Genomic DNA, 23,829 nt, shown 5'->3' with positions numbered 1-23,829 from the left:
CATGAAGGTATCTTTTGAAAGGGATTTCGATAGCAAGGTCACTGGTATAAAAAAGCAACGCCACTCTGTCACAAATACTGTGATGTGTGTTCTTTGATCGGCAGGCACTGTGTGTGTGTGTGTGTGTGTGTGTGTGTGTGTGTGTGTGTGTGTGTGTGTGTGTGTGTGTGTGTGTGTGTGTGCGTGCGTGCGTGTGTGTGTGCGTGCGTGCGTGCGTGCGTGCGTGCGTGTGTGTGTGTGTGTGTGTGTCTGTTTTTACGTATGTATGAGCATGCATATGTGTGTGTGTGTGTGTGTGTGTGTGTGTGTGTGTGTGTGTGTGTGTGTGTGTGTGTGTGTGTGTGTGTGTGTGCATGGGTGTTTGCGTGTGTGCCTGCGCATGTGCAACGGGCTTGTTTGATGTGGTGGTTCTGGTACATTTCAAAGGCGAGGCTCTGATGAGAATTCTTCAGAACAGCAGGGGAAGGGAGGGAGTTATAGCCAGGAGGGGTGGGGTTTAAACGCTGATTGGCATTCATAGCAGAGCGGCTGGAGTGCTGCTAAAAAAGAAATTAGGCTTTAACTAAGCTGCACCATTCAGCTGTTTAACTAAGCTGCTGCACAGTTCAGCTGTTTGAAATTCTGTCTTCTCAGGCCTTCTATTAATAAATGCATAATTGATTAGGGGGAGCATACGTGCCTGAACACACTTCCTACTGACACAAACACACACATGCTCAGATACGTACTAACATGAGCACACACACACATAGACCCCACTCCTCTGCTGTTCTGTCCCTTTGTGTCTTTACCTTGTTCCATCTCTTGTCCTTCAAAATTCATACTTTCTGAATCTTCGCTCTCCCTCACTTTAGGTGTCTTTTTCGTCTTCATTAATTGTGTCTCTTCGGCTCATTGTCTCTCTGCCTCTCTCTGTCTCTTACTCTGACCCTCCCACATCACCTTTCTCTCTTTTTTCGCTTGCTCTGTCGTCTACCCTCAGGTAGAGTATAATTCCTATCTTCCCAGGGGAGTCATGAATGGACGCCCTCTACTCAAATGCTTATCAATAACCTTTGAGTGCTTGCTCTCTGACTTCTGAGCAGCACACCCGTTGGGCACGCACTCACAAACAGGGACAGACACATAACAGGGGGTCTATCTTGAGCTGACTTGACTAGTGAAGGGGTATTTTCCTGAGGCGCTGTGGGAGTTTTTGTACCTAACCTGCACCTATTCAATATTTTGGTGATTTTGCGTGCACAGCGGAGGGAAGAGAGGCACAGTAGGAGCAGATTCACTGGTAATTTAGCAACACCAAGCCGTTCTGCTGTCAAGTATGACTGCATTTTTCTTGTGGTGCTCTCTTGTAGCTCTTGAAAACATAAATTCTTCCACTGGTAGTTACATTACTGTATTAATACATATATCATGACCAAACCCCCTGGCTCCCACTAAAGACGGATTACAATTATAATGTTATATTTAAAAAAAAAAAAAGAAAAGCAAAGCAATTTCCTAAAGCAGCTGGGCCCTGTAGTTTTTAGCAAGCATTACTCAGTCAGGAGAAAACGTTTCATATGTTGGGGACTATTTTCAGCCATTGGTTTGGCTGTAGTATTTCCTGCAGCAGAACAGTGTTTGTCAGATAGACTCAAAAGAACTACACAGCCTGTGTTCATTATAATGACACAACCAGTGCGCTGATGGTGCGCTTCAGTTATGTGCTTTGAAAAGTTTTTAGACCACGGAGATGTATGTAGTGTAAGCTTTAGTAGTATCAATTCAATGCTGGAATCTATTACCAGACGCTTTAGGCAGCGATGCCACGGTTAAATTTGACTGATTTTTACCAACTTGTGGTATTGATCGATACGATTCCAAATCAAATGGTGCTTCATTGTCCCCCTGGGACTTTCAGCATGTGCAGCAACGTAAATAAAATTTTGCATTAAACATCACCTGCCCTCAGCTTTACACTCTCCAACTCTTGTTCAAGAATATTAGTTTCCTCACAGGAAGAGCTATTCTGGGTTTCCCCACTCCATTACCAAACTGTTTGTACAACACTGCGGGGAGAGCATTGCTTTTAAAGGGGATAAGTAAAGCCCATGTGATTGGCCGTGGTCGTTACCAACCCCAAATGCACTGATAATGTATGATAATGGATTCTCCTTAATCCAAATCTGTTTCTGGGTGGGCCTCAGGTGCACCTCCAGCTGCTGTTTAAAATAAAGTGCACTTCTACTTAACTATTGGTAACCACTGTTCATACTTAGCGTAACAAAATTATCACCCACACTTGTCTACATCACTGTGAATCACTCATAGTTCAAATAAAATATAACCAACAAAATGATGACATGGAAATATTAATCATGGTTGGCATGCAATTTCCTGGCTCTCTCCTGTTTCATTACTTCGAATAACATGTTTTCCAGGCCATTCAAACTTTGAGCCCGACATTTCTTTTCACTGCTATGCCAAAAATGCTGTTGTATTTCTGATCAATTATAAATATCTGAGTACCGGAGGGACCAAAAATAATTAAAGCTTATGTCTTTCATATAGGCCTGAACAAATCTTTCAGACAGAAAAACAAATTACTCACTTAAGATCACGGTTGTTATGATTTTTTTTAGCCTGATCCCAGAGTTTTGGTATTCTCCGCTCACAGGGTCTCTGATGTAAAATTTCTGTCCTCTTCCGACTCATCCCTCATTTATCTTACTTTATCTACTCCGTCTCTATCCTCCCCCACCTCCCCCTTCCACTCCAGATGAGCCGGGCCAGTTGAAGATCTACCTTCCTAAGAAGCTGCTTGAGTGTCTCCCCAAATGTTCCTCTCTGCCCAAGGAGCGCCATCGCTGGAACACCAACGAGGTGAGAATGAGACACACGCAGAAGGGAGATATCTGTGACAGTGAGAGGAACAGTGCATTTTTTTTTTTTTTTTGCCGGTGACTCATCTCTAACTAATGTCACATTGAGAGATGAAGAGGAGGTAAACAAACACAATGGCAGCTTTTATTATGGGACCCTAAAACTGTGACAGTAAGAAAAAATAAAGAATCAGCAACCGGAGCTCACTGCCAAAATCCCACTGACTATATATTTGATTTGGGATATTTCGGTATATTTTGCTTTGTAATCCAAACAACTCTGGGTGAAGGCATCAGAATCAGAATCAGGGGGTCTGAGACATTAAGGCGTGGAGGCTAAGAAACAATAAATGAGGCTACAGATTGAATGTTTTCACTGTTAGGTATTAATGGGTTTAAAAAAAAAAAAAAAAAAAAAACATGGTCAATGTTATAAGGATTGTTAGCTGAACGTAAAATTGTTGCTGTGCAACCAAAAAAAAAAGCTGTTACACCTGTGGCACAATTCAGCTCCTGGTTGCTTATTATTTACTTTGTGCTATATGTGAAAATTATGCTTTAGTTGCAGTGTGTAATGTAATGTAACAAGGGAAAAAGAAAAACTTTCTGAGGTATAAACTGCAAAAGCAGTGATGTTGCAGCAAGGAGGATTTTTGACCATAAACGTGAGTTAGGTTGAAGTAACTTAAGGGCTTTTGCAGTTTACTCGACGTCAACCAAACCTTAGAACTTGAAGTTTTTCCACAAATACAATGCTACCCCTCATTACTATAGGACTGAGATTGCCCTGCTCTGTGCTAAAATTAGCATCATATTTGCAGGATGAACAACAGATAAGTTAAGTTGTGCTCCTAGCTAAGTAGTTCACTGTAAAATGGGGCCAAATAAACTTGGGACGGCTCTTTACTCATGGACAAGGATGACCCAGAGCTATACATTTGGTATTTGAAAAGCTCCTCTTAGTTGCATGTTGTTCCAGACTTAAGCTGTTCACTTAGGAAAGTGTTTGATGGGTGGAAATGGATGCAGGCATTTATCGTCAATAGCTCCTTGTTTATGCATTGCACAGCTCTCCACCGGTGGTTTGCTCCATCCATTGTGATGTGGTTGGCCTCTGCTGAGACATTTTCTCCATGTGCAGGCTGTGCACTCCATTATGGATGTGTGTTTGTGTGTTTGTGTTATTGATTACCAAGTCCGGCATTATTATGCAATGCAAAGCTGATTTGGCCTGTGGTTTTTCTCTCAGGAAAGTCATTACATTTTTCATGCAATCCATCTCAATGAAGGTCATACCGAGAGTTAAGCACGGTGCCTACTGAACAGTGTGTTCACATGAATAGGCAGTGTGTGCTTGTGTGTGTGTGTGTGTGTGTGTGTGTGTGTGTGTGTGTGTGTGTGTGTGTGTGTGTGTGTGTGTGTGTGTGTGTGTGTGTGTGTGTGTGTGTGTGTGTGTGTGTGTGAGAGACTGGAGGACCTTGTTGCTGCCCCTTTTCCTGCCATTACTTCTCTCTATCGCTCTCTATATCTACCCCCCTTTCCACACATACAAACACACATGCACACACCCCTCTCCATAGCTCTCTCTGGCTCTGATGAGGAGGTACAGGCTCAGTTCAGGGGGAGGTTGGGTGTCCCTCAGCGGGTTCCTTCAAAGCTCCTCTTCCACCCAGGCATAAAGTTTTCCGCATACTTAAACACTCCATTGTGTCTGCTGCTCCTCTTGCCTGGCGCTTTCTTAGCAGGAGACATGTGCATGCTCGCTGTGCATCTAGTGCATGTATGTATTTCAGTCTCTGTGTGTGTGTTTCTGCCCGTGTGTGTCTGTTAGGTATATGCAGCACCCCAGATTATTGCGATCAATTATTTTGTAGCTGCTGCAACAAAATAATAGATTTTTTTTTCCTGTCAGTTGGTTTTTATCTGTCCGTATCGCAGACATTATAAACAGTATACTAGTTTTCTTTTGCGTTATAGAAAAATGAAATCAGATTTTATATACATGTTTAGAATATCAATGTCCTCCATAGATTGTCGGAGGGATTTCCAGACCTGTCAGCTGTCAGTCGGCTGTCCAATTTGAGGCTTTCAATTAATGTATTCAGTCATGTGTCTGCATGTGTGTCTGCTGGCTTGCAAAAAAAAATACTGTTCTGGTCGAGGGGTTGCATGAAGTGTGGTGATGTGACAAATGGTGTGTTGAAAATACCCTGTGATAATTCAGTGTGTTGATATGTTTGAGTGTTTGTGTGCACACGTACGCTTTTGCGCACTCCTATAGAAATCTTAATTTCCATACGCTTGCTGTGCGTGAGCAAATCAAGAATTGGTTTTGTGGTCTCTCATCTGCACTGTTTGGATTTGTACACACAGTTTATAAATGCCATGTAGAATTAGGATTATCCTTCATGTGTGTGCGTGGTGTGTGTGTGTGTGTGAATAAGAAGAGAAGAAGTGTGATAGATAAAGAGATTAACGTTCTGTGTTTGGAAGAGAATGCCTCTGATTAAGTCAGACTCAATCCTTACAAGTCTTCATCTGATATGTCCTTAGTCTCACCTTTTTCTTGGCATGTGTATGTCTGTGCAAGTGTGTGTGTGTGTGTGTGCGTGTGTGTGTGTGTGTGTGTGTGTGTGTGTGTGTGTGTGTGTGTGTGTGTGTGTGTGTGTGTGTGTGTGTGTGTGTGTGTGTGTGTGTGTGTGTGTGTGTGTGTGTGTGTGTGTGTGTGTGTGTGTGTGTGTGCACGCGTGCGTTTGTTTCCTTGCATGTGTGTGCGATTGCATATAATCCTCTGATCTCTGTTTTGTCACGCATGGCTCCCCCTGACACCTTGGTCTCCCACGAGCACTGAGCTGTGACCCCATACATTTTTACCCCATCCACTCCTCCTCCTCTCTGTCCTTTCCTCTCTTCCTTCCCTTCCCTCTCTCTCTCTCTTTTGTGTATCTACTGATGTGTGAAATTATTCTGGGATGGAGGGATGGATTCCTCCCTGAAGGGCTGAGCGGAGGCGTGAGCCTTTTGTTCAATAATAGATTGGGGGTGTATGTGTATCTGTCCATGGTAATAGACTATGGACTAGTTTTAGATAACAAACCACACTCAGGTGGACAGACTGATGGTGGAGCCTGTGTTATCCATCCATCTGGAATTGCTTGTTTTGGTTTCAGCAAATTCTTCGGAGCGCTACAATAAGGACGCGATCAAACTTTTTCAAACGTAGACAAAGACAAACTTTAGAGTCTGGTCCTGGGACTTGAGCTCGTGAAAAGATATGATACCTCTTGTGGAGACCCTTGACATCCTGACTCATATTTTAAGGAGGCAGATCGTGTTGAATGCAGAGTCAAATTTCCTTTTGAAAGCTTAAATTCAAGCAATGAAACATGCGCACACACGCTGTGCGACTGTGCACGTCATTGTGCGGTCTAATGTGCATTTTAAAGGCTTCTAGATCAGAGCATCTCCCCCACTAAGATTCAAATGATGCAACTGTCAAACGGGTTGGTACAGACTTCAATACATCACACAGACGACAGTCGTCTGTTCCACAATGCGTCTGCATGTGACTCTGCTCCACATGTCGCTCAACTGTTTCGGGGAGGGCGGGAAGCAAAAGTGAGACACTGGTATGATTTTGTTATTAATGATTTGAAATAATATGCTCTGAAACATGCAGTGTTTTAGTGTAATGCTCTGTTGTCATCACGCAGTGATATATTGGCAGCTTGATGGTGTGAAGGCGGCATAGTTGACAGTTCACACACGCTCATGTCTGGTTGCGCTGCTGCATGACACTAACATTATTGCTTGAATGAGACGTGCATCAAAAATCATATACATTTTAGACCATTGCTCCAATCCCTGTGTGTGTGTGTCTGTGTGTATGCATCAGGGGTAGGCATTGCCATGGTAACAGATTGCGTGTGTGCACGTGCCTAGTTGCGCTAATGGTACGATCGATCATACATGTGTGACACAAACGCCATTCATGATTTTGCAGTACACTGAAGGTGATAATAGAGACATGACAATTGGTTTGTCTGCTTGAGATGCCAATCGTGTATAACAGACAGACAGACAAGAGAAGAAAACAATTGATGAAGGACAAAAGCTCTGCATCTCAAGTAAAAGTGTCAGGAACCCTCTCACACTCACCTGTGCGTGCTGTTGTGTATCAGCTTGTGGGAGCCACAATTTCTAGACCAAACAAAGCTCCATTTGAGTATGTGTGCATGTTTAATTTATAATTCATGTTTGTGAGCCATTAAACAGATACATAGAAATAAGTATGCGTATGTAGTATTCCTCCATTTTTGGAGGAGCTGTATTTCCTATTTGTCCATGAGGCAGGAGTGTCTGGAAAAGAAGTTACACAGGAGGGATGGCGGTAAATGTCACTTACCAGACTATGTGAAAAAAATACTATGAATCCATCATGGACGCCCAGAGTGATACAGTAAGCAGACAACCAGTTGCAGGCCTCTATGTTCCATTTATACTGTGGTGAAGGGTGCCCTTGATTTATGACTTTGATGTGTGAATTGCTAATGTCCAGCGCACACTGGCACGCGGCTGGCAGAGGCTCACGCGTTGCATTTTATTGGCTTCAGCAGAACAAAGACTAAAGTAACGCACTATTGGAAACTTACCGCGGATTTTATTTTTAAATGAAATAGGTGTGCTGCTCAAGTATTTGTTAGATAACATGTTGGTGAGAGACTTAGTTTATCTGTGTCAGTGTGTGTGTGTGTGTGTGTGTGTGTGTGTGTGTGTGTGTGTGTGTGTGTGTGTGTGTGTGTGTGTGTGTGTGTCCCAGAGCCTGCCGATGGCTGTAACCTCTCCAGTTGACATTGAGCTCTGTGCTGTTGCCGTTTACCAGAGTAAAGCATAGTTTAATGAGGGGGCAAAGAAGCCATCACACACACTCACACAGGCACACACGTGCATGCATACATATGTATACACGCACTGATGCGCACACACAGAACCAGAGGGGTGTTTCACAGCTCCTTGTGTTTGATTCCTATTCTTTTATTTTTAATCATTCCTGTCTTTTGGGTTGAGAAATATTTTATGTTTGGAGAGCGCCAAGTTATAATCACTAATTAGTCCTCCAGGCTCTCTCTCTCTCTCTCTCTCTCTCTCTCTCTCTCTCTCTCTCTCTCTCCTCCTCTTTGTCTATCTCTCCATCGCTCTCTGAGCCAAGCATAGCCCAATTAACGCCCAACGTCATTTTGTGTCTGTTGTGACTTCCATTTTCAATTCAAACTCCAGACGTCCACACTGTCCTGCTGACCGAACTGGCAATATGACCAAATGTAAAGCAATGAGAGGAATTAATTTGACTCATTCTGTTCACGGATAGAATTTCCTTGTCGATAGATGTAATTAGCCAGCACGCTTTTCATTTGCAAACGGGACCACGCATGATGAATTGGACGTGTGCGCAGATGCTTCATAGATTGTTGGGATGCGTATTTCAGCTGGTTTCAGTCATGCAGATATTTCAGCACACACAAGTTCACATGGAGCTGGGATTAAGCAGGTTTTACAAGTCTAGTCAGTGAAAGCCAGGTGTTTGAGGTAGGAGTTAGTGTTGCCTCTGCTCTCCTCTCCTCTGTCCTCCTCCTTTCCAACTGGAAGCCCCACATTTTCCTCCTGTTCTATTTTCTCTATGTTGCACAGACCCACTATTTATCTTGCCCACTATAATTTGACACAAAATATTGTTAACTGGAGACACAGAAATATATTAAACAGTGGGAAAGTGTGAGTGTGGGGGTGTTGTGTGCGTGCCTCAGTTCGTTTGTGTGTGCGTGCGTGCGTGTGTGTGTGTGTGTGTGTGTGTGTGTGTGTGTGTGTGTGTGTGTGTGTGTGTGTGTGTGTGTGTGTGTGTGTGTGTGTGTGTGTGTGTGTGTGTGTGTGTGTGTGTGTGTGTGTGTGTCTGTGTGAGTTTTAACTTCCTGTTAGATTCAAAGTCCAACCAGAAAGAGCTGAATGACCAAGTGTCTGCCGTAATAAGGAGCCAGGCTGTGCAGCGGAGACAATACTTTTTGTATCCTTGAATGTCCCCACATAGAACCTCTGTAATATCTGAGTCTTGTGTAAATTAGATTTAATTCATTGGAGACAGATAAAGATTTAAAATGTGTATGAGTGTGCATGCGAGCGCACACGCAGTCGGTCCTTGCGCTCCTATTTGGAGAACTTGTACTGTATGCGTAGAGCTTTGTCTGGATAACTTTTAACTTTATTTAACTTTGATAACTTTGCAAAGCCTCTCGGACTCAAACATATTTTTAAGCACCACAAAGAAATTTTGCATGTTTATTTTCCCAAATAACAGTGAGCTGTACACAAAACATCACAAACACAACAGGAACCCTTTTGTTTTAGGTGAGGCTTTTTTTCCCTTTAGCATCTTCTTTTTCCTGATTTAGTAATATCTGGAGCTTAGGGATTTATGAAGAATATGCCTAGTTCAGGATTTCTGAAGTCAATACATATTTCATGCTCTCTGCTCATGTTTCCAAAGGCAGGTTTCAGTCTAACATAATCTTTGGTTTAATGTACACAGTGCTGCAAAGTCTGACAATGCATGAAATAATGTCAAAATGAATAAAGTCTGTAAAAACATCTGTAAATCCTTACTTGTACAAATGTTTAATCTGGGTATGTAAAGCGTTTATATGGTCTGCGGATCTAAAACACAGGAAGCACTGATGCCAGTTTTTTTTTACTCATTCTTGTTTGCCGATGCTCAAACTGTGGCAGTCTCCAGACGCACAACTGTTTAGCAATTATATAATATAAATTCACATGATAAATATGCACTGGGCATATCTGTGGACATCTGAGACTGCATGAGTCATTTGAGAGGTTTTACAGTCAGTTGATACTGTTTCTTTGTGGTGTAAGGATTATGGAGTTGTCCAGTCACCAATTGTCGACAGGAGCTGTTTGTTTAAGGAAAGGATAGATATGTGTGAAACTGTTGCCCACCTTCTGTTCAAATGGGTGAAAGGCTTTTTACGTGATGTCCTATAATTAGTTGATTTATATTTACAATCTCTGCCACTGCTCAGCCAGGCAGTTGTGCTATACAATGACAACATATGGTTCAGTAATGTCTGATTGCAGCCTGGCCTTTAACTTGTTTTCCTCAGCATGAATTCAGTGTTTATTAAACTGGTTTCATGTGTGCATTGGTGTCTATCTGCAAATGTGCCGTTTCTGGCATAGTGTTAATTCAGTCCCTACAGATTTTTCCACACTTCATGTTTGGACGGATACAGATTATGGTTATTGCGCTCTTATTTCTAGTGTAGCATAATATTTATATGTCTTAAGTTACACAAGAAAAAATCCACACACAATTTGTACAAATATTTAGGATGTGCTCCAATCAGTACATACTTGTGTTTCCCGTGCAAAGTTGCTGCTTTAGATTTTGTACACAGCGATATAAACTGCCTTTCTAATCCAAGAAGAATTAAATTGACAATAAAAATGTCAAATATTTATTACTAAAGCAATCACACTTCACATCTCTATTAGCTAAGGGGTACCAAAGTTGTTCAGACCACATTTGTTTACGCTTTGTAAAGTTGCAGTGAGGTCAAGTTATCAGCGTGATATCGTATGGTGTGTGTTAGCCTCATAAGCTTCAGCCCACGAAAGGCCACTCGGGCCCAATTTTAATTAAGAATGTTAAGATAGTGTGTTCCATTGTCAGTGCAAGATCAATGTTATTCGGTGCAGAGCAAAAATACAACATAATAATAACGAATGTCAAATTGCCATGGTGGATTCAGAACACTTTAATTTATAATCACTTATTATCTATTTCCTTATTGCATATTTGATTTGATAAAGGAAATGTGTGTGTGTGTGTGTGTGTGTGTGGGGGGGGGGTTGTAATCATGAATATTTAGTAGTGAATGCAAATTATCAACCACAGAGTTGGTTAATGTTTAACAATCACTTGTAGGTATTGGTCAAGATGAATGTGTTAATGTCTGTGCTTCCTTGTTAATGAGTTGAAGAGTCATACTGTACTATTGTGGAGCTCTGCGGCCATATTTACTGCACACAGTGTTCATCAACAGGTTTTTGCCCTTGTGGAGTTTTGTGTTTAAATAACTCTTCAAAATCCGAACTAAAGATATTCATTTTAAAACAAACATTTATATGTTTTTATGGATCGATGAAATTGCTTTAGAGCATTCTCAACAATATGAAATATATGAGATGTGAATTTCTTGGTCTGCGAAAAAGTACAATATCTTATCAGCTTTTTAAACCAAACAAAACCAAACAAAAAAAAATCTGAATTTGTCTTCCATTCTCAGTGATCACAGGTCAAATTAGATGGTATGCTTTAAAACTTACCAAAGTTAAGTCTCCCATTTGGCAGCTTTTATGGTGATATAATTTTACTCAATTAGATCTCCTCACAGATCTCACTTTATTCTAAGAGTGCAGCCAAAGGTAAGAATTGGCAACCTATGACTGCATATCGCCGACAAAACATTGAGGGAACTGTGGATCTCATAGAGCTGTGACCACCATTTCATTTTCCACTAACACTACCATGGATATGTACACCTTGATAAGATTTACCTCGTGATTTGTGTAAAGTAAAGTAAATATGCTGTTTCCCACATTTACCGTGATAAAGGGTGAGAGATTTTGGAGTATGTGTTGTCCTTTCAGTGTGAATTATGATATCTGAGCAGTTCCATTCAGGAGCCCACAGCGTGAGTCCAGTCTTTTCCCCTCTCAAACGGCAGTTTGATCTAGCATCACATAGTCCTGTGTCTCCCATCCTCTTCCTCCTCCCTCTCCTTCCTCCCCCCTCGCTGATGTATGGAACGTCTACTCTCATATGGAGCGTGTTTGTAAAAGTCATGGTAATCAAATTTCACTGATTCCTGCGGGATTAAACAAGGTGGCATGTGTGTGTATTTGTGTGTGTTCTGTCTCTCTGCATATACAATATTAGCTGTGTACTAAGCTGTGTATTGTAATGCAGCTGTGTCATTAGTCTAAGACTAGCTCAGCTGTAATATATCATCCATCATCTTGTACTCTAAGGAGGCAACTATGTATGGGATACTGATACATTTGCATACTTGCATAGCGTATATTTAATTGAGTCGGTGTACAGTATAAAGCGATGGATGAGGGCATTATAAACACCTAAAGGCAGAGCATCTCGTGTGCATCTTTGCCGAGCGTTTGAAAGTAGTGTCCATTCATTCCACCGGTGTTTGACAGTAAAGGTTGCTGACAATATAACAGCTGTCTAATACTTGGAGCAAAATCACTCTGTCCCCAAAAATTTGGTTATTACCCATCGGATGTGTTTGCTCACTACTCCAGCAAACATAAAAAACGTGGCAACAGCAAGAGATCCCAGCCCAAAAACAGGTATTACCTGCTGTTGAGCCTAACTGCACAATTACCTCTTGTTGGCAGTGGTATATGCGTTCTGGCAGTATATTTAAACGTAGCTTGCCAGCGTGCAAGTCCTAACTTTGTCCAATAAACAACATCGGCATCACTTTTTTTCAGCAGGACTCTAAGCTACCGTCTTTGCCTGCTCTAAGGTGTCTTTGCATGTTGAAGTAGAAAGACACAGTCCATTACTGTTCATATGAGGTGAAAAGTAACCTGGACAGACCGGAAGGCAATGAATGATGTCTGTCTCCTTTTCGCTCTCTAAAAGTGCACTAAATTAGCAATTATTAAATGGCATTGCCAGAACTATTTGCATTTAGTGGATGGAAACAACCAGATTTAAGCAGGCAAAATGTCTCCCATAGGCAAATGCATTTGTCTGCTGTCTGGTCTTAACATAAAAAAAATTTTAGTTGTATTTTTCATCTTGTTCTCTTATTTATTTATATACATGCATCTTACATTATATAGAAGTAAAAGTTAAACATAGCAAATATTCTTTGGCACCCACTACATGAGTCACAGTACTCAAAGAGAAGGTGATGACACTGGGCTCTACCTTGTGCAGTGCATCATCACTGTAAATATACTGTGAAGAGGAGCCCCTTTGGATCTATTGATACACCATACAGTACACTTATAAACTATTAATGGCACAGCATATCCTCAGCCGTTATTATAAGTTACAGAATCTCAGAGCTCATGTATAATGTTGGCCACACCAGTGCAGTCCTTTATGGTTTCAGGCAGTGCTGGGGAAACTTCAGGATGGCTTGGTCCACATCAAGCTGAATTAAAAATGAAATAAATCCATAATTCTTGACCACAAGAAGTAATAAAGAAATTACAGACACAGCCCAAATTCTGCTGAGTCCTGATTTGTGGTTATGCGTCTGTTCAAGTCAACAGAAAAATGAAAAACCCTTTCTGGGATTTGAGAAAAAAAAAGAAGTATTTAGCCAAAGAAGAAAATACTGTAATTTTAATCAAGTGCAGCTGCAGGAAAAGTGATTTCTGTGGGGAAAGGGGTTCAATTTGATTCTCCATCTTTATTCTGTTGCTTGTGGTATTGTTTGTCAGTAATCAGTGGCATTTAGCTATGTGAAAGCACATCATTTGGTTAGTTTTTAACAAGTGTTATTTCTTAGCAAGAGGTGACTTTTGCTCATTCATTCCACTAGCTGGCAATCATCAGAATTGGGAAGGCATTTGGGACTGTTTTATTAAACCATGTGAAATGTATATCGCATTTTGCAATACCCTGAAAGAGTGAGTGCAGGTCTACAGCCTGGGGCTTCGTCCTAGGCAGAGACAGATCAAACTGCACAACGGTGAAAGCCAGTCGCTGCAGCAGAGTTGATAACCTTTAATGTTTACTTTTGCTTATGATTGTTTTAACTCCACCTGCCCGTCTCCCAGTATGAAGCCTCAAGCTCTGTTGTCAGTAGAAAAGATAAACCCAAGATTGCAGACAATTTGTACATCTGTAAATTGATGCTTGTCTTTGGCAGTTTGTTTTTGAGGCTTGAGGAGAGTTAAATATGCATGGCTTCGACATGGGTGGCTCCAAGTTTTTATTTTTTTTTTCAAAACAACAAACAAATGACATGAAATCTTTATTTGGAAGAAACAAACAGAATTCTGAATTGATTTTTATTTTTTTAGGGAGCTCCAGGAGTTAACTAGATTTGTTTGTGTCTTCTGAAATAGAGATACAGTGATATTTACTGAGAGCGCACATGTGCGCGTGCACACACACACACACACACACACACACACACACACACACACACACACACACACACACACACACACACACACACACACACACACACACACACACACATACACGTACCAAACAGGTGCGCAAACTCTCAAACACACATGCACACACATATGCTCCCATCTTTAGTTCGGTTGAAGGGGAGACAAACCTAAAGATCGCCACAGAGACCCATCTTTCAAATTTATTCATTAAACTCCCAAATGCTCCCCTTAACGAATGTAATTAGAATATGGTAATGAGAGAGGGTTGAACCAGGGAGTGTTATAATACGCTTAGCAGCACAGAGGGAGAGAGGAAGAGAGAGAGACAGAGGGGGAAGTAGAGGAAGGGAGGTAGAGGAGAGAGAAATGGAGAGACTGACTGACAGGGTGCCAATTTATGTCTTGTTGTAAACAAGTATTTATGCCAATGAGAGGTGGCACACACTTTCTCCCCCCGCCTCCTCCTCCCTCTCTCTTCCTCTCTGTCTTTCGGTCTCACTATCTCTCTCCTTCGCACACCAAACCTCCTCAATAACAATAACATCAACAATAGAAGAGCAGAGATGAGCCTCAGAGGGCAGACTGACTCACAGTAAGATGAGGCATCAGGGGTTAAGACAACCACTGGAGACTCCTTCATTGAGACTCCCCGCCCCCTACCTATCCCACCTATCTTCTCTCTGTCTTCTTCCACCTCCCGCTGGCAAACACACATTCATCATTACAAATTTCAAACATACGTCTGTGTATGTGTGTGTGTGTGTGTGTGCGTGCGTGCGTGCGTGCGTGCGTGCGTGCGCGCACACCCTTTCCTGGTTAACTTGTGTGAGTTTTTGAGGAACTCTGACAGGCTTTATCCAAGACGCCCTAGCGCAGCGGGGGTCCTGGCATTGTGTTTGACACCACACACCTGTTGCCGTCTTTGATGTGTTCTCCCCCCCCTGCTGTGAGAGAGGGGGGCCGTCTCCTCAAATGCAAATACAAGGCAGGAGGAAGAGGACAGGTAAGGTACACGCGAGAGGGGAAGTCTTAGAAAAGCATGATTGATGTTCCCCCAGTGGATTGAGTCTGACTTTTCCTTGCTCTTAGGTCTTTGCTAAAAGAGTTTGTGCTACTTTCCATACCGCGAGCGGGTATGTATGTGTATTGGACCTCTGTAAATTGACATAAGGGAGATGAGAGGGAAATAACTTAGAAAAAAAAGGCTAAGTGGGTGAGCTGGAGGTAGGAGACAGAGGAGGGAGAAAGTAAAGAGGTCAAACCAAAAGGAGAGGGAGTGAGGGAGAGGTGAGAGTGACTATTTCATTATAAATCCATCACTCACATGGGCAGCAGCCACCACATAGACTCTTCAGAGACCCAGCCTGAATCTGTGTATATGTGTGTGTATACGCTCATTCATGCCTGTGCATCCTACCATGCGCTATTTTTGACAAAGCAGGTATGTTTGTGTGCACGTATGTCTGAGTGTTTGTGTGTGCGCGTGTGCATGAATGCTGAAAGAGTTGCAGTGCGACAGAGATGAATGTGATGCACGTCTCTTTCCCAACCAGGTGACAGAGGCGGTCCCCACTGAAGGTCAGACCTTATCCTTCAATGATAGTCCAGCATTAAATATGTGTGCGTGTGCGTGTGCGTGTGTGTGTGTGTGTGCGTGTGCGTGTGTGTGTGTGTTTGTCCATGTGTGTCATTGAGCGAACGAGAGGAGAGGCAGAGAAAGCCAGGACAAGTTTTGTTTTTATTCGTTAATTTTCTCACGCAAAGCGACTTTGTGTATTAACGGCCCATTTGCATGCATGTGTGTACAAGTCTTTCATGTTCATGGTGATGCATGTGTGTGATGCTCGGTGTGTGATGAGGTGTTTATATGATAAACACAAGGCAAGCTTGAGAGGAATTCTGATCAGGGGCTTTGCAACAGTTGTTATGGAAACAGCATTAAGCAGTTGTATTAGCCAGCGGAGGTAATATAAAGGATGTTGAAAGTAACACACAGTGGGGGAGCGGGGCAGTTTGGGAATATAATACAAACTACACATTAGTGCTCTGGTTTACAATAGACTTGATGAAATTTTATTGTGTGACTTGAACAGAACCAAATTATTCTTGTCGTAACTCATTGTCTGGCTCTTTGTTGAGAGCTGCACATTTTAATTAGCCAGGTTAGAGGAACATAGTGCAAACAAGACATCACTGGTCTGGTTTACAATAGACTTCACATCATTTATGGCAGCTGAAAGCAGAACGCAACGTTGTCTGTATTCGGGTTTCTCTTTGTAATATAATCTTTAATTTAGAGTCTTGAGAAATGAGACTGCTGCTCCTTGACTTTGGTGATCGTAGAGGTCAGTCTGGACAGTTTAAATAACGCACACAAGGAATGCTGAGAGAGCAGCCCTGTCACATCTCTGTCAACAACTGCGGATAATGACACAGCCACAGGCACCTCTCAATTTTAATGGATTATTGATTATTACAGTTCAAATCAAATTGTATTACCATTTAGAGTTGGCATAAAACTGCAATTGTTATGCTTGATTTAAATGACGAGGCTCTGAAGGAGATGTGTGCAAAAATAGACCATAATCAGCAAAATGTAGGCTGAACGAATGGCTGAGATCGTGTTTCGGATCAGAATAAAAACCACAGAGAAGCTTGCAGTTTGAAAAAATTATAATAATAATAATAATAATAACAGGAGGCAATTTTGGATAGAGTGTCTATCAACATCAGACACTGACAAGGTTGTTCTGGGAAGGAGCGAACCGCTGGAGGTTCTCAGGAACAAATTACAGCATCAGCAGACCTCTCCTGGTAATGCTAATGCAGTGCTCCCCCCCCCCCACATATGTATACAAGACTTGCCGCGCTCCAGGAGAACGGCAGATAAAGATTCTGTAGTTGAAAAGGACACTTCAGTTTTCTACCTACTGCACTGCCAGAATAAACTGTTCAATGCCAAAATGATTTCAGTGGTGAGAACCAGCAACATCCTTCATTCGAGGCACTGCAAATGGATGTGACAGTTCCAGTTTACAGACAGCTCTGTTTTCCCCAGATCTGTCGGGGTGATGCTCATCATTAGACTTCAAACGTGCACACACACACACACACACACACACACACACACACACACACACACACACACACACACACACACACACACACACACACACACACACACACTAGCCTGTGGCCAGACCCTATAACAGAGTCTCCCTAGGGAAAGCTCCTGGGTAAGTCTGTTGCAGAATAGGCGACCCCCCCCCCCTCCACACACACACACACCTCACACCCCCACCCCAAAACCCCTCACCTCCTTCCTGTGCAAGTCTCTCCGAGGCCTGTGAGTGCGTTTGAATGTGTTTGGGTGTATGTATGTGTGTCAGTCTGTCAGCTTTTTTTGTACATGCCACCAGTTTCTTGTAGGGAGATGGTCTCAGTGATGCGTGAGTGGGAGGCTGATTTCCCCAACTGCATCTCTCGTCGCTCCAATCTAACTTCCCACTCGTGCTCTCTGCTTTGTTGGATATTTCTTGAATAACTCTGTCTCTGTCTCACTTCCTCACACACAGCGAGACAGGAAGAGGTGTGCGCTTGGTAAAATGTGTGTGCGTGCGTGCATGCAATCCACTGAGGCTGTCGTAATGTATTATTACGTAGACTCACAGCGACATGCAGAACGTCTGGGTTTCTAGAGTACATCCCTGGAGGAAGACACTCGTCCCCGTCCATGTGTCTGGCACAGCTAACACACACACTCACAGTATTCCTGAAGGGTCAGTGTGTCACCGGGCATGCTCAAAGCGCTCCATCACTGCTTTCCGCTGGGAGAATAACTGTGACTTCCTGAGGATCGACCTTCACCATCTCACTTCTGTCAGTCTTCACGTGTGTGTGTGTGTGTGTGTGTGTGTGTGTGTGTGTGTGTGTGTGTGTGTGTGTGTGTGTGTGTGTGTGTGTGTGTGTGTGTGTGTGTGTGTGTGTGTGTGCTGGTGAGAGAGTGAGGAGCACTGTGTGTGTGTGAGGGGGGGGGTGTTTTAGAGTGTCAGGCTACCGTTTCAGCTGACTCTTCTGTTTCTGGCTTTTTAATGGCTCTTATGGGGCAGGCCTTTAATTGCAAGTCTCTCTCCCTCCTTCTTAATCCTCCCATCCTTCTGTCTCTCCCAGCCCCTCATCTCCTCTCTTCTTCTCCTCTCTCCTCCTGCCTCCCGCCTCCCACTGGCTGACAGTCACTAGGGGAGCCCGCGTGCCTGGCCGGAGCTGTGGAGGCCGTATAGGATATTGACTTGCTGCAGAGTGGTTTGGGAGGAGGAGAAGTGGCTGCCTGTCACAGCTAATGAATAGATGCATAAATGAATGAGGCACTCGGTGTGTATGTGTTAATGTGTGTGTGTGTGTGTGTGTGTGTGTGTGTGTGTGTGTGTGTGTGTGTGTGTGTGTGTGTGTGTGTGTGTGTGTGTGTGTGTGTGTGTGTGTGTGTGTGTGTGTGTTTTGCTTAGCTAAAAATGTGCCTGTGTGTACGGCTCTCAGCAGCTTTATCAGACAGACAGACATTAATAGTGGCCAGCTTGATAGTGATAATTATTAAGGGTGTGATAACAGTCCCTCCTACACACACACAAACACACACACATATATACATATATAAACACACATATAAATGCTGGATGAGACAGCGGGGGGTTGGGACGTGAGGATCAAATGAAGGATACTAAAAAAAAAAACAATCCAGTTAAGTGCCAGCACCCTCCACCTGCTCTCTTTTTTGTCTCTCCCTGCCTTTCTTCCCATCTCGACTCTTTGTCCCTCCGTCTCGTCTGATCGATGTGGAGCTGGAGTGCTCTCATGTCAAACTGGGACAAATACCTAAAAACACACACATCCAGAAAGAGGAAAAGAGGGGGAGGAGGTCTGGAGAGGAGATCGTTGATCTGAGGGGGCAGATGAAGGAGTGCTGGAGTGTTGATGTCTTCACTATTGCTTTGTGCCACATTTCAAACACTGATTGCCTTAAGAGGACAATTTACATTTCATAGTCTTTCACAACAAGTGGGTGAGTTGGGAGTCAGCGATAGAAAGAGAGAGAACGATGTTTCAAGGAGGAAGCCAGGGGTGAGAGAGTTCAGCAAGCAAAGGGAAAAAGACGGTGTTGCGTGAGCGACTAAAAAGCAGGAGGTATAAACAAAAGTTTCTTTCGGCTGCATCTCTGTGTGTCTCCATTGTGTGTGTGTGTGTGTGTGTGTGTGTGTGTGTGTGTGTGTGTGTGTGTGTGTGTGTGTGCGTGCGTGCGTGCGTGCGTGTGCGTGCGTGCGTGCGTGTGTGTGTGTGTATATGGACGTTTTGTTTTCCCTTACTCTTGGTAGAATGCACCTGTATGGTTTGAACTTTCTTTTTTCCTTATTGGATTCATATGAGTGTGGAAGAAGAATGGAAGTAGTGTGGAGAGGAGAGCTGAGGAGATGAAAAGAGAGCCGGAGGAATTAAGAATCAAGTTCGGCTTTATCAGACGGGAAACTGAAAGTGCAAAGTACAAGAAAACTTTTCCTATCAGCGCACTCTCTCAGCCAGTGTATAGGTCTGCACACCCTGTGTGTGTGTGTGTGTACGTATGTGTGTGTTTATGTAGCATAGCGTGTGTGTGTGTGTGTGTATTTAGGAGATAGCTTTTCCTCCCCAGTGGAGGGAGACATCGGTGTGTCGGTGAGCGTGATTGGTTGCTGGCCCTGAGGGTCTGTCCTCTATATCTTGTCTCCTGACTGGCTGCTCTGTGACCAATCAGGCGCCCAGACCTCACCGTGGCAATCAGATAGTGACACACTCTCTGTGGGCATCGGCAGGTCATCTGGAAATACCTGTTATGTTTTATCTCCCTGTGACACACACACAAACACACACACGCTGACGCACACACACCAATATAACCTTTCCGTCTTGTCTTTGTCTCTCCAGGAGATTGCTGCATATCTCATCACTTTTGAGAAACATGATGAGTGGCTGACGACATCGCCAAAAACCAGGTGAGGGGAAGGCAGACGATGATTTCCACACACGTACAAACATAGTATCACTCAATCAGTTAGCAACTCACATTGGTTTAATCTTGGATGAGTGAGTGCCTGTGTCTGATTAAAAAATTTGCGATGGACGTCGACCGTCTCCAAAGGGTCCTCCTGACGTCCTCCTCTACATGTAGAGAACGCTTCAGAGCATGGTCGGACTGTAAAGCACCTAGTCAGCTGGAAATGGAGTATTAATGAATGTAAATGTATTAGGACAAGTGATGTATAATTCAGACATAGGAGGCTGAGGGGGGGTTTAAAGGGATGGAGAGTATGCGTATAGAAGATGGGGTGTGAACAAGGATTCACATACCAGAACTGAATATTCATCGATCCTAATGAAATAGAAGTAGTTCTTTTCCTAGAACGGGAAGAGGTTAGAGACAGGAAAGCAGGTAGGAAGAGGGGAGGGAGAACATAAAAGACTGAAGAAAAGGGCAGTGTGAATTATTGATAATTCACCTTATTGACATTTACTTTGGTTAATACAGATGTAGGTATAATACAAAAAAAAGAGAGAGAGAGAGAATGAGAAATGAAAAGAAAAGAGAAAGAAAAGAAGAGAAAAAAGTAAAGTTAAAGAAGTGAAGTGGTCACCTCATGGCCCTATTTCTGATTACTGACACCACTGAAAGCCCCAGGTGATGCCTCTGCGCTCCTATTGTGCGAGCTGAGGGACTCTTCTCAGGAGCAGCCGGAGGCCAGCATCACAGTTTATGTTGTGGATGGATTTCTCATTGATTGGTTGTGCTGCCGTATAGTCTCAGCCTCCCAGCAGCAACAGCAGCAGCAAGTCATATCGGTGTTATTGAGCAGCAGTTAGATATAATCCCATTTACACATGACACGAGGCACGATTAGAACAGATTACACCTAATCCCATCAGATGGAAAGGAGCTCAGCTAACGGAGCCAGTGACATTTATGTGCATGCGTTTGGGCGTGCGTGTGTGTGTGTGTGTGTGTGTGTGTGTGTGTGTGTGTGTGTGTGTGTGTGTGTGTGTGTGTGTGTGTGTGTGTGTGTGTGTGTGTGTGTGTGTGTGTGTGTGTGTGTGTGTGTGTGGGGGAGGGGGGGGCAATATTAAGATAACAATCAATGACCTTCATTTCTCCCCTGACTGAAATACCTCATCAGTTCAAAGTAATGACTGTTACCTCCTCTCTCCCTCTCCAATCACTTACTCCTCCTTCTCTCCTCACTCACCCACTCTGCCTCTTTATCTTGCCGTCTCTCTTTTCCCACTCTCCTCCCCTTGCCTTCTCTGTTTTTGCTCTGCTACACCGTGGAACGGTGGAGAAGCTTTTTATATCCCACACATCACAGCCCTAGTTACAATCAATAGCATTTATGTCTGCTTGAATCAGAGGGTTTTTGCGAGGAGCATGGGCACCGTCCACGTGCGTGCCTCTCCGCGCACACATACCCCCTACATGTGAACATGCGCGTGTCCGCCACCCACGCACATACACAAAACAAGCACACATTTGATCTCATCCATCTTCTCCATAACATAATTAGAATCAGCAGCTCTGAGATGACTCACGCTGCTCGAGACAGAGACTAAACTCGGCTTTGATCGGAGGGTGGGGGTCTCCACTCCGCTAAGAAGTTGGCAGGCTCACCCCAAAACAGAGCAGATTTAAGGTGTCAAAGAAAATCAGCTCAAAATCAATTTCACTACACACTGTGTTCTGAGTAAATTGCAATTATCTCAGTCCACATAGATGCGTCTACATGGAGAGGAGACAAAGAGCAGAAAGACAGGTGGTAGTAGGTAGTAAGATGGTAGTAGAAGGAGCAGATGAGATGAGGAGATGAGAATAAGTGGAGAAAGAGGGACTGAAGAGAGAATGAAGAGATCGCGTGATAAGAGGGATAAAGACTAGAGGTTGATCGAGAAGAGGAGGACCGGGAGAGGAGGTGTATAAATGTGTGTTCTGTGTGTGTGCGTGCACATGACCGTGTGAGAGAAAGCATTTGTGAGTATATGTTAGTTTATTGATTGTTAAAGGGCCTGTTCTCTCTCTGTTGTCATGAGATAAGGCCGAGAAGCATTTTTCCACCTACACACATGCAGGATCACGCACACACACCTGTCCTTAACGTTTTTAAAGTGTAATGATTGATTGCTAAGCAGCGGGTTTGACATTGAGCCCAAAGAACACACAGCAGTAGGTCCTGCCGTCTCTGATATCACTTTAGCATCTCTGTCTGTGTACACGTATGGCTCCTGGCATGTGTCTGTGTGTTTGTGTGTGTGCATGCACGCTCATCCCACCAAGTGTGTATAGAATGGGAGCTTAGAGGCCAATGTTCCTGCTGTGCCAATAAATCACCCTACTAAAATATTAACATTTGGAGCATGAGTCTATATATGAGATGGGAGGGGCACTTGGGATCAACTAACTTGACGGTTGGAGAGCAACACTGACGTCACTGTGTTTGAGTTGAGGCAGGAGAACTTTGATTCAGTTACAAACGACAGCATAAAAGTCATTTCTGGTCAGTTTCATGGAGTTCAATCGCTGTGTTTTAAAGACATTTACCTCATTTGTTCTTTTTAATCAACATAATGCAACATGAGTTTCGTGCCTGCCTGTCTCATTAAGTCTTTATTCTGTGTTCCATCAGGCCTCAAAATGGCTCTATGATCCTCTACAACCGTAAGAAGGTGAAGTACAGGAAAGATGGTTATTGCTGGAAGAAAAGGAAAGACGGGAAGACCACCCGAGAGGATCATATGAAGCTGAAAGTCCAGGGAGTAGAGGTGAGAGGCTGCAGTGGAAAAAACAAGTCAATGATCTTGTTTGCCGCTGAATATGTTTCACTGCCAATCCTGTCCTCAACTCACTCTCCTTCACTCTGAGGACACACATACTTGCAACACAAATGAACACACTAAACACACATGCTGCAGCTGCAGGCCAATCTGGTACCTGAGAGCGAGTGGTGCCCCTTATTCTTTTCCTCCCCTGCCTGCTCCCGTCCCTGTCTCCCTTCCTCTCTCCATCTCCCTCTCTCTCTTTCTGAAGGATAAGAGTGTGTTTGGCCTGAGGCCAGGAATGATGTCAATGCCTCCTTCAGCAGAACAGAGAGGGGTATCGATCCAGTCTCAAGGCAGCGTCTGTGCTTGTGCCTGTGTGTGTGTGTGTGTGTGTGTGTGTGTGTGTGTGTGTGTGTGTGTGTGTGTGTGTGTGTGTGTGTGTGTGTGTGTGTGTGTGTGTGTGTGTGTGTGTGTGTGTGTGTGTGTGTGTGTGTGTGTGTGTGTTTGAGTCACATCAGCCAGCTCAAAAATTGATTATTCAGCAGGAATATACCAAGAGGTGAGAGGAGTGAGCATGCATGTGTCAGAAACAGAAAGAATGAGGTGAAGAGGAGAGCGAAGGAGAGACTGTGAGGAGGCACATGGATGTTTACAGAAGGCTCAGTAGTTGTGCATTAAAGGTGAGCTGGAGACAGGCAAAAAAAGACACAGACATAAAGGGAATAATTGAGATCAAGTATTCCCATCTGCACCTGTTATTATTTACAACCCCACACTCACTTTGACATTCATCCCTCATGCATTTTTCCACGATTGTGCATTGGCGCAAGTACTCAAACACACACATGTATACAAAGGCGAGTGTTTCTCTCGCTGCTACTTGGTCAGTAATTGTTTGTGCCACCTCTTC

The 23,829-nt window shown here is 43.5% G+C and overlaps 1 protein-coding gene across 4 annotated transcripts in view; it reads left to right on the top strand.

Annotated features, from left to right (window-relative positions):
* The window catches only part of LOC138628106 (calmodulin-binding transcription activator 1-like), a 51,016-nt gene that overhangs the window by 4,663 nt on the left and 22,524 nt on the right, over positions 1-23,829 (top strand). For all 4 annotated transcript variants that reach the window (XM_069710944.1, XM_069710962.1, XM_069710936.1 and 1 more), the window contains exons 3-5: positions 2,759-2,862; positions 20,046-20,113; positions 22,787-22,922. In XM_069710944.1, coding sequence (XP_069567045.1) covers positions 2,759-2,862; positions 20,046-20,113; positions 22,787-22,922 — 308 coding nt within the window. The remainder of the gene's footprint in view (positions 1-2,758; positions 2,863-20,045; positions 20,114-22,786; positions 22,923-23,829) is intronic.

The sequence above is a fragment of the Brachyistius frenatus genome, unplaced genomic scaffold, assembly GCF_029030835.1.
Source record: "Brachyistius frenatus isolate BFR_SWC_R1_liver_20210118 unplaced genomic scaffold, ASM2903083v1 Contig_4, whole genome shotgun sequence".
NCBI classification, from domain to species: domain Eukaryota; kingdom Metazoa; phylum Chordata; class Actinopteri; family Embiotocidae; genus Brachyistius; species Brachyistius frenatus.
Note: the sequence above shows the minus strand (reverse complement) of the source record. Positions and strands in the feature narration are given on the sequence as shown.